The 11,333-nt window shown below is 36.8% G+C and overlaps 1 protein-coding gene across 2 annotated transcripts; it reads right to left on the reverse strand.

Annotated features, from left to right (window-relative positions):
* Positions 1 to 1,536: 1,536 nt before the first annotated feature.
* Positions 1,537 to 8,069, reverse strand: LOC137811679 (DNA polymerase eta). 2 transcript variants are annotated; one of them, XM_068613502.1, is made up of 16 exons: positions 7,893 to 8,069; positions 7,669 to 7,789; positions 7,273 to 7,384; positions 7,010 to 7,180; positions 6,155 to 6,319; positions 5,927 to 6,030; positions 5,625 to 5,744; positions 5,228 to 5,351; positions 4,845 to 4,958; positions 4,481 to 4,696; positions 4,081 to 4,189; positions 3,891 to 3,988; positions 3,131 to 3,200; positions 2,923 to 3,050; positions 2,012 to 2,120; positions 1,537 to 1,932 (listed from the first exon to the last, which is right to left on the reverse strand). In XM_068613502.1, exons 1-16 carry the CDS (start codon positions 7,966 to 7,968, stop codon positions 1,670 to 1,672), a joined length of 2,100 nt encoding a protein of 699 aa, XP_068469603.1. In that variant the 5' UTR covers positions 7,969 to 8,069; the 3' UTR covers positions 1,537 to 1,669. The 2 variants fall into 2 exon arrangements, with proteins under 2 accessions (XP_068469603.1, XP_068469602.1); XM_068613501.1 differs by having other exon boundaries at positions 3,891 to 3,970; positions 7,893 to 8,047.
* Between the last annotated feature and the right edge of the window lie 3,264 nt (positions 8,070 to 11,333).

Consider the following 11,333-nt stretch of genomic DNA (forward strand, 5'->3'; position numbering starts at 1 on the left):
GGAAATGAAAACAGAAAATGGTCACTAATCTAAGTGTAAACTTTCCAAGATCAGCAAGAAAACCTCATCCTTATGACTGTTTACATTTCAATATTTTTATCACTTAATGTGTTAAATAATTGATTTTGCTTATAATACTTTCATTTATGGAATGTCACAATGGTTAAAGCAAGAAAAGAGCAAAACAGGTATTCAGACTATGTCAAAATCTACAATATTGGGCATTTGTCATGAATCTTGTTGCTACATTCAAGTTTATATCACATGTGCTTGCTTTAGAAAAATGCTAAAGATGATTCGTGCAACAAAAATTGTCTAGACCAAATAAAATTTGGGTTGAGGGGAAAACTTTTCACATCCTTCACGGTAAATAATAGAGTCCAATACTACATTCAAAACAATTTTGTTCATGGTTAACAGAAATGACCACATTCCATTCCTCTAAACGAGCCAACTTGGCCACATTCATGACCTCCCTCTTCTCTTTGTTTGAAGTGTTTGATAACCCCTTCTTAGGAACTTCTATCCCATCCTTCAACTTCCCTTGCAAGGAAACCCCAAAATATACTATTTTACTGAGAAAATGGGTCTAAAGCTTCTTATTTTTTATGAATTTTCAAAAAACAAATACCAGAAAAAATTATCCAGTTCTTAAATCCAATCATTAATTTGAAAGAGAGAACTGCCTTCATTTCTTTAGCATTTGTGACAATACAAAAATAATGATAAAAATCACAAGTTAAATCAACTATTTAACAGAAATTAAGGATCCCAACCATGAGAGAGATCTGAGTATCTCCAGAGAAAACATGAGAAGTTGAGGAGAGGAAGGGGAAGCACAGCACACTGAAGAGGAAGGAGAATCACAAAGAGAAGATTCATTTTTTAAATCCAAGCATTTAATGGATAAGTGAGAGAAATGTCAACCAGAACAAAAAACATTGACCTATTGACACTTGACACATCATTCTTCAAATTACCAATAGAGTTACTATATTATAGAATGAGTATTTCAGGGTTTAGCATTCAATAATTCTATGCAAATGCAAAGAAAGTGTCTTGGTGCAGTGGCGTTATTGCACTTCAATCACTTTCAGGTCAAGGATTCAAGCTTCTCTCACCCACATGATTTACTGTAAAAAAAAAGTCTTCGCAAATGCTAATAAAACTATGCAAAAAACCACTTCTGGGTAAACCCTAATCTTCAATATTTAACATCTTGTTTTTAGAGGCAATGAACTAACTACTACAACGCTGACTTGGAACCACTTAACCAAAAAACAAAAAGGGCGCATTTATAACCTATGCTTTAAGCTAAATTAAGACAAAGCTTACCCAGCTTAAACAATAGTCCTTATTTATGACATCTAAATTCTAATACTTATTTTCTTTTCTTTTTTGACAATATCTATCGATATAAGATAGAAATCCACTTACTCTCGAAGCAGCCAAAAATGAGAAAAATAGCAATTTTTGGCTGAATTGGTTGGAGAGAATCATAAGAATATTTACATGGCATCTTAACAAGGAGCATCATACAACACAACCAGAAGGTTCCTCGTGCTGATTCCATAAAACTTAACCAAATAGGCAATCACAAATCAGCTAGCTTACATATTTCTAATAAAACATTCCAAAATATGTACATTAAATCAAAGTCAACAATTATTTATCTACTTTTGTCAGGTAAGAAATAGTGAGTAATACTAGAACCTCGTTTAGCCACATTAGGCCGCTTTTGTGGCCTAAGCCAGGTTCGAAACTCTTCCTGAATTTCTGGTGGTAATTCATCAATGATAGAGGGATCAATCTCATCAATATTATAACTACTCCAAGTTTCCCTCCCCTGTGGTACACCTACACTACATCCACCCTTGTTGGTATCAATCTCTTCATTACAAGTTGAATAACTATCATCAGCAGACTGGGATTCTGCAGTATTGATGATATTAGCATAAGAAACAGAGATGGAAACCGAAATGTAAGAAAAGGAATGTGATTAGAAAATTACCAAGCGATAATGATATTTTAACATCGTGGGCATTTGAAACATTCTTCTGCTCCAATGAAGACCGGGAATTATGGTAATTATTGAAGATATTTATAATTGAACAGTTCTCCTGCAACAAAAAGAAATCTTATGCTGTAAAAACTTAAATGCAATAGGTTCATGGCTGACACACCATATTTTTATATCAGCATATCATGTAAGTTGATTAGTTGATATGATATGACAGCAATTCTTTTCATATCTGAGACTTCTTCAGTAATATATATATATATATATATATATATATATTATTAAAAATTAGAACAGGCAGATTGGGAGCCAAGATTCTGAAAACTTAACCATGGTCAAACCAGACTGCACAACATGAGACATTATCCCCACCATTTACATGTAAAAACCAGTAATGACATGTCATTAAAGTTCCCCACTAAACACAATATCTATTCTTTCAGACACAAAAAAGATATGTTGCAAGGAGTAGCTGGACATAAATTGTATATTCATTTCTTCTTTAATAATTGAAACCATATTGGTTTTGGAATTAGCTGAAAAGTATTAAAGAAAACTTTGAATCATATGACCTTGTGGAAAAGTACTGCACTGACACCTGGTCTCAACCAATGTTTACCAGTTGTTGAAATAAATAAATTTATATACTGCAATTGGATCAGAATTATGCTGCAATTGGTCTTCTGGCATAATTACCAGCTTAACCAATCTCATCCAGTTTACAGAACTATGTTATGATCAGAATTTGGAACAAAGATAACTACTCTCGGTCAAAAACATTATTCCGCATCCTAGATCCTTGCATAACATTATAACTGATTTGAAGGTTTTTTATGTTCATGATTGCATTTAAGATATGTAAAATTATGCAATCAGTAGCTAAATAGTGTCAAAAAGCATACATGAAGCATCTTTCCTGCTCTCTTTTTCTTCCCAACTGCTTTCAAACTAGAGAGATTTGAAACATGACTAAGATCTTTTTCAGGTAAAACTCTATGTGGCTCACCGTGTGTCACTCTGTCTTCACTTCCTGAAATAAAAAATGATCAAATCTCCAAAAGGAACCAATAGAAGAGAGAATGAAGAGCTAAAACCAGTATTTCACAGTACCTGAGGGTGACATGAAGGAGGATTCTTCAGTCAAGCCTTCCACTTTAGTGGTTGAATGATTCGATGGATCCTGCAAAGGAAAAGGATAAATCCCCATGAATCATTACTGAACATGAAGCATTTGTATTAGTGAATAAAAACCATAGGTTTGAACTCTGATGCACACGCACATTGAATATTAACAGCCAGAAAGAATATAGATCAAACTCTTCTAGTTGAATTTCGTTACAAATATAATAATCTTGCCTACAAGCAAGTTTGTTTTTGAGTTCTTGGCTCTGAACTTTATAGCTGATAGACCCTACCTAATAAATGTACCTCATTCTTAATGGATCTAGTAGTAAAAGCTTAATTCTCATTTCTCTGAAAGTCATACATTTTGCTTCAAGAATTCTACCCATGAAGAAAACCCAGTAAAATGAAAACTAATATTAAGTCTGATAGATCACCAATAAGCAAAACATCTATATGATGATTCATGAGAAATTTGAGTTTTGGGATACTTTAATATATTATGCTTATTTATAAAAGCATGACATGTCTATTTGCTAACTGGTATAAAATATTTCTACCAGATCCTCATATTAGCCATTAGAAACCCTTCAAAATCTATCCCACCTGGCAGTTTTGCCACTTAAAAATAATCGGGTAGATGTCTCATCTGAGAATAATATTAAAAGAAATTGTTTTATATGGGTTATAATATTATACATCTTCTTAACATGAAATCTGAGCATGATATATACTTGCTTTGATATACCTGTGGATCCAAACAAGCATTTGAATGCTTCATTTCTGCATAATCAGGATATTGAAGCTGTAAATCATAGGGAACCATTCCTGTACAATTTTCACTACCTGCTTAAGCACATAGCCTTCATCAAATTAAATGTGAATGCAAGAGAATGAGTTCTTTGATAATTAAGCAACCAATGAGATGATGTTAAAACCTGAAGGTGATGATGGTACAGCATCATGAATGACAATATCTATTGATGGATTTGATGTAGAACTGGATGGAAATTGCCCACCAAAGTATTTAGCAATTGAATGTGTTCCCTAGACACAAATGTCATTTAATATGTAAATTTTAAATAACATTATATGATCCTAAAAGGTACCACTTGCTAAGGACCAACCTAAAATAGGAAAGTAAAACTGCAAGGCTCATGTTAAGCAGTATAAACCAAACACTGAACACATATCCCTCAGAAATACCAAATACTAGTAGTAACAGGTATACTTAATAGTAATTCAGGTTATTTCATTTCAAATGCTGGTTATGTTACTCAATGCTTTAAGGTGATCCTATATCAGGAAAGTTCAGAAAATCAAACAGTTCTAACTTACAGATGGTATGGACACAATTTTACTCGCAGAAACAGAAAGTGATGTCACTCCCCAGATGCTATTTTCGTTTCCATGAACCTTAAAGCTGTAGGAGCCCAAAAAATCACGTAACCCAGCTTGAAACAGAATTAGGGCGTCCTCTTGAATCTTTCTAGTCCCATATCTTAAAGGACAAGATTTAGAAGGGAACTTTCTAAGTGAATCTGAATCCCCTGTCTGCAAGATAAAAGCTCAAACAAAATATACATAAAATAAAACCACTGAAGAGGATAAAAGAAAAGTTGGTAATCAGAGATGAGAAAATCTAAAAAATGAATATCCGAATAAAAGAGAATTATGTAAAGATCAGTCACAGAATACCCACCTTATATGCTCTACCATGTAGCGTCAGTGTCTGTGCAATCCGTTTGTTTTGATCCAGATCAGAGTAAAGGCGTTCATTGAGCTCTTCACACAGTTGATTAAGCCAATGTTGAACCTGAAAATAAAAAATGAATCACAAAAAGAGATGTACAAGCTTGTAAAACTACACAAAATAATAAATCATAATCCTGCAAATGCCAGCCAACAGAAACTATAAAATACACAATATTTATGAGAGCAATAAAAATATCTGATCCAAGGAGGCATTAAAAAATAAAGCACAAGCAGTTTTCATCGTGCATAAATAATAAAATGTTGCTGCACTCAGCATCACCCAAAATAAAGTGCTACTGCTAGGAGTAATGCTCATATGAGGACTCTTACGGAATCAATTGTCTTCAAAGCCTGAGGCCCAGGAAATGTCTTGCCAGAACCATGGCTCTTGGGAAGGAGTCGCCCCTCAACTTCTTCCCCACTGATTCCTCTTGCAATATTCCACAACCAAGTACTGTAATGCTGTAAAAGCTAGAATCAGGAGTAGAATACCAACATATTGCAATGGAGACAATCAAACAGACAGTAATGAGCAACTAAGACACTGATCAGAAATGCAAGCCATTAGAGGATGACACAAAATTGCTATTTAAATGAGATCTCAAAATTTAAATTGGCAGACAGCCAAACGATATTCTGGTAGCAGATATAATATAATATATATATGTGTGTGTGTGTGTGAGTGTGCATTTATATAACTCACCCATGTTAAAAGACAGAAACTCACCCAGTATTGATCCCATACCACTGTTGTAACTTCTCCTCTGAAAACTGAAGCAGATCACCAACGGTGTTGACACCTAGATCACACTGTAAAGAACTCCCCAACTTTCCTCCGAGGTGTTTCCTGCAAGTCAACTTTTCTTTAACAACATGCTTTATGATATCAAAGATCATCATGATCAAAGAAATTTTAACAGTTAGAAGAGTTACACGAAAAGCTGAAACTTGAAAAATGTAAATTCAAGACAAAATTGGATAAGATTTAATTATGAGTGAAATACATGATAACATATAATGACACATTACATTTTCTTTATTGGCAAAGATGCAAGTAACCCTTCAACCGATGAGTGTGGCACAACAGTTTGTTGTGCAGGTTTGTTCATAGCACTTGCAAGTTTAGCCAGCATCTGAGAAAAGCATCAGACACTAGTTATTCGTCATAAAAAAATATCAAGGATCCTTAGGAAGAAAGATGTCAGAACTTATGACAGATAATATATGGATATATAAGCATATCAAGACTGCCTTTACCTTATTATGAGCAATACCGGCAGAGCATGTGAATTCTGTGTCTTTCAGCACCTGCATCCTGAGGTCACTAACAATGACAGCCCCACAAGCTAATAGCTTATCTTGGTAACTAGCATCACTTCTACAAAGCCACTTCCTAACCTCTTCTTTGGTATCACTTCCATCCTGAATAAGAAACCAGTTTCAGTACTGCCATATACTCTCATGCCTGTGCTGCCATTAACTTATTTAAAAAAAATTAAAGATAAGGTAAGCTAATTGAGTGCATTAAAATTTCCAAAATCAATGGTCCTGATAAATGGACAGGACTGAACAAGCGAGTTTGACAGGTATTTCAGTAAACAGGTAAATGTAAATTCCAACTGAAGTTTCAAGTTGTACTGCATTTAATGTTATTATACAATTTCTTATAATTGTATAATATTTATATCAAAAGTGATGACATTGAATTCTTTTAATATAGCTATGAAAGTTAATATTAAACAATGTTTATAACTTAATGGCATAGAAATTTTGAAACATTCATTTTACAAATCAATTTTTTATTCAATTGATATTTTATGATATATTTTAACATAATTTGATCTATATACATGTGCCCACATACAGACACACATTAAAATTAAGATTCAACTCCTGTTTCACTTCTGAACTAGAAAACACCTTTTTTCAGTGCATTGATTGACTGCGTTTACAGAATTTTGATTTAATATTGAAAGGTTTGCCTACTAAATAAAACATTTTCTTTTAAGACAGACAGAGAACATGTAAAATAAACAAAAAAAGAAAAAACTGTATTTTGTATCTTGATAGTAACATCAATAAAGCAATCTCAGAAAAGGGAAGGCCTCTGACCTCAATTTCCAGCCCCAAAACATGTGACTTGAGAACTTCCTCCTCAAAGTCTTGCATGCTTTCTGGAGATGTTTCCACAAGCATGGTTTCAGCTGCATGAGTTAGATCAAGATATACCTCATCAATCGAAGCCCTCTCACAGCGACCCTTATGCGAAAGAACTGAAACAACCTGAAAATTTTGAAATCGGGCACAATTCAACACAAGGGAATGAATGACTCCAAAGGTAAACAATCATTTTGAAATGCCAGTGACACGCGCACCTCTGAACCCGCATTCCTATAAGAGTTGAGATCAGCCTTACCACGTGCTACCGGAACTTGGACCAGTTCAATTTGCGGGCATGCCTCCTTGGCTTCATCACCTCGCATTGAACTAAAAAAAGGCCAGGGAAGATGATCGCTAACGCAGATAATAGAATAAAATAGAAAGTAAATAGTCAATTTAGTATATGAAATTGCGATTTATTGTCATTTTAATCTCTAGAATTAGCAAAAAAAGTTCCCGTATTTGTTATCCGTGACTAGTCCAAAGTCACATACAAATGACTTAAGTGATCATGTTAACTCATTGAGTTTAAGCACTTAGATGAAATAAAATACAATATCAAAATTAAATTGGGTATTTCTTCTAAAATCAAGGGTTTGGTTCAAAATTACCGTTTGACGCCACATCTGCGAGCCTCATAGCTGACAGCAATGAGAGCCCCACCTTTGTAGGAGTTGTACTGTATGACTGCAGCGGGCAAGCCCCTTAAATTTGGTTGTTTTCTCTGTTCCACTACACCAATCAAACAACAACAACACAATCATCATATAATTGGGAATTATTTGCAGAGAAGAAGAAGGAGATTGAGTTCAGAAATGAGAGAGAAGAAAGGAACCTTGAACGTAGAAGCAATCCATGTCTACGTGAGCAATCACTCTTGCATCGCAAGTTTCTCGCCTCGCTACTGGCATGGCTTCTACAACCCTTTTTTTCCCTCCAAATCTCTTCTCTTCCCTCTTTTATCTCTACGCCACACTCACTCCCCTTCTCTTTTTTACTTTTTTTTTCTTTTAACATTTATCATCTAGATTCTTCTAAATAACCGTTTTTTATTATTTTTAAAAAAAATTATCTTTATATTAAAATAGTTATAAGAAGATTTTAGTTATTTTGTAATTTTTTAAAACTTTAAAACAGAACTTACTTATCAAAGCTAATGGGAAAAAATCCAAATTACAAAATCCAATCCATAATTTTCCAAATCCATATTAGTTTTCATCCATTTAAATGGATTTATTTCAAATCCAAATCCATATTTTTGGATTTCAAATTCAATCCATTTAATTGGATATGGATTAGATATGGATTGGATACATTTTTTGATTATCCAATTTGTATTTTGGGTTGAATTTTGACTTGGCCCGATCCAGGTTGAGCCAAGACAATTCAGGCGCAGGTTGAGCAAAGTTGACCCAAGTCAACGTCGAGCTGAATGGGCCCGGACCGATGTCAAGCAGAGCGGGCCCGGACTGATGTCGAGCCAAGAGGGTCCAAGCCGATGTCGAGCCGAGGGGGCCAGGGTCGATATCTAGTCATTCGAGCTTGGGCCAATGTTAAGTCGTGCGAGTCCGGGCCGATGTCTAATCGTGCGGGCTCAGGCAGATTTTGAGTCATTCAGGGCCAGGCCGATGTCGAGCCGAGCGAATCCAAATCGATGTCGAAGTGAGCGGGTCTGGTCGATGTCGAGACGATCGGGACCAGACTGATGTCGAGGCGAGCGGGCCCAGGCCGATTTCGAGGCGAGCGGGCCCGGGCAGATGACGAGCCGACCGGGCCCGGGCAGATGACGAGTCGAGCGGGCCCGGGCCGATTTCGAGTCGAGCGGGCCCGGGCCATTGTCGAGTGAACTGGGCCCGGGTCGATGTCAAGTCGACCGAACCCGGACCAAAGTCGAGTCGACATCGGCCCGGGCCCGCTCGAGTCGAGCCCGGTCGAATCGATGTCGACTCGAGTGGGCCCAGCCCGATTTTGAGGCGAGCCAGAATGGACCGATTTCGAGGCGAGTGGGCCCGGGCAGATGTCGAGACGACTGGGCCTGGGCCGATGTCGAGGCGACCAGGTCCGGGCTGAAGTCGAGCCGACCGCGCCTGGGCCGATGTCGAGGCGACCAGGTCCGGGCTGAAGTCGAGCCGGGCCGATGTCAAGCAAGCTGGGCTCGGTCAGATTTCAAGCGGGCCCAGGCCATTGTCGAGTCGAGCGGGCCCGGGCTGATGTCGAGGCGAGCGGGCCCGGGCCGATGTCGAGGCGAGCTGACCCAGGAAGATGTTGAGTCGACCGGGCCCGAGCCGATGTCAAGCAAACTAGGCCCGGACAGATGTCGAGCTGAGCGGGCCCAGGCCGATGTCGAGTCGAGCGTGCCTGGGCCGTTGTCGAGTCGGGCGGCCCCGGGCCGATTTCGAGGCAACCGGGCCCGCGCCGATGTCGAGCCGACCGGGCCCGCGCCGTTGTCGAGCCGACCGGTCAGGCCGATGTCGAGTTGAGTGGGCCCGGGCCGATGTCGAGTCGAGGGGGCCCAGGCCGTTGTCGAGCCGAGCGAGCCTGGGCCAATGTCGAGTTGTGGGGGCCCGAGCCGATGTCGAGGCGAGCGGGCCCGGGCCGATGTCGAGGCGAGCGGGCATGGGCCACTGTCGAGCCGACCAGGCTTGGGCCGATTTTGAGTCGATCGAGCCCGGGCCGATGTCGAGCCGAGCGGGCTTAAGCTGATGTCGAGTCGAACGGGCCCGAGCCGATGTCAACGGGCCCGGGCTGATGTCGAGTTGTTCGGGCCTAGGCTGATGTCGAGTCGTTCGGGCCGTGCCGATGTATAGTTGTTCGGGCCCGGGCCGATGTCGAGTCGTCCGGGTCGAGGCCGCTATTGAGTTTTCTGGGCTCAAGCCGATGTCGAGTCGTCCAGGCCCGGACCGATGTCGAGTCGTCTGGGTCGAGGCCGATGTCGAGTCGTCTGGGTCGAGGCCGATGTAGAGCCGAGTTGGTCTGTGTTCAAGTTGAGTCGACTTAAGCCCAGTTCGAGTCAAATTGGTCTTTATCCATATCAAAATGGATTTAATGTAATTGATAAAGTGAATTTAATATAATTAACAAAGTGGATTTAATCTGGATTCAATCCACTTTAAATGGATTTTAAAAAAATCCAAATATATATTTGATCTAGTTAAAGTGGATATGGATTTTAAATCCAATCCACTGGATTTGGATCTAGATTAGATTTTGGAAAATCCAATCCATGTCCAGCCCTACTCAAAGTTACATCTTCAATCAACTACATTATAATATTTAATTTATTAAGTTATTTTATCATTTATAAATTTATAATTAATTTTAATAAATACAAAATAACTATATAATAAATATAAAATTAAAAAATGTGGACACATGCACGCGTAATGCTCTACGTTTCCGATGATCTATATAATGAAATTTTAATTTGATAATTATTTTCAAATTATTTTTAAATATAACTATTTTTTATATATAATATAGATTCCATTATATTTTTAATAATACATATATACAAATAAAAAATTTAATTAAAATTTCTTTAAAAATACTTTTCATAATTTTTTTTAAAGTGTGAATAAAAAAATGACTCTTGTATTTTTTGTAATAAACTTTAAGACAATATAAGATGTAATATGATGTAATATGATTAAATTTTATATTGCTTAAATTATTAAAAATCAAAATATAATGTTATGATATATTAAAAAAAATCACTTCCTTGTTTCTTTATAATTTACCTGACATTAGTTATCAATTTTTCAAAATTAAAGAGAATTTAAAAAGTAAAATTATTCTACACAAATATTCACCAGAGTTTAACTATTCTAGTATAGTTAGTATTTTTAGTATAGCATAGGAATAATATTTTCATTTAGTATATCATCTCATTACTATCTAATAATAGGATTTTTTTATTAGATGTTTATTTTAAAGAAATTGACAAAGTATATAAATTAATATCATAATATATATATATAATAAAGTGATACCAACTTTTAATATCTAGATTTTTTTATCATTTTAATTTTTAATTGTTGTTTATGATGCTTTGTAATTATAACTCATTTTTTTTATGCACCAAAGACTAAAAATGTTGACATAAAAACATTTTATCTTCTTCTCACTAAATATAAATATCATTACTATTACTATTATTAAATCTTAATAATATTTTGATTTATTGATATAAAAAACATAATTTACTAAATTTTAGATGAAATCACATTGGTAAATTTCACATTCTTTAATTGATCTAACTCCCGGGTGATTTTGTAAT

This window comes from Phaseolus vulgaris, chromosome 2, assembly GCF_000499845.2.
Source record: "Phaseolus vulgaris cultivar G19833 chromosome 2, P. vulgaris v2.0, whole genome shotgun sequence".
Taxonomy (NCBI): Eukaryota; Viridiplantae; Streptophyta; class Magnoliopsida; order Fabales; family Fabaceae; genus Phaseolus; species Phaseolus vulgaris.

Bases quoted from the DNA above. Each gene is read 5' to 3' on its own strand.
- LOC137811679 (XM_068613502.1), bottom strand. From the start codon at position 7,968: ATGCCAGTAGCGAGGCGAGAAACTTGCGATGCAAGAGTGATTGCTCAC. The intron at 7,181-7,272 runs GTGCGCGTGTCA...CAAAATTTTCAG, and splicing joins ATAGGAATGCGGGTTCAGAG to GTTGTTTCAGTTCTTTCGCA. The intron at 3,989-4,080 runs GTTTTAACATCA...GTGCTTAAGCAG, and splicing joins TGTACCATCATCACCTTCAG to GTAGTGAAAATTGTACAGGA.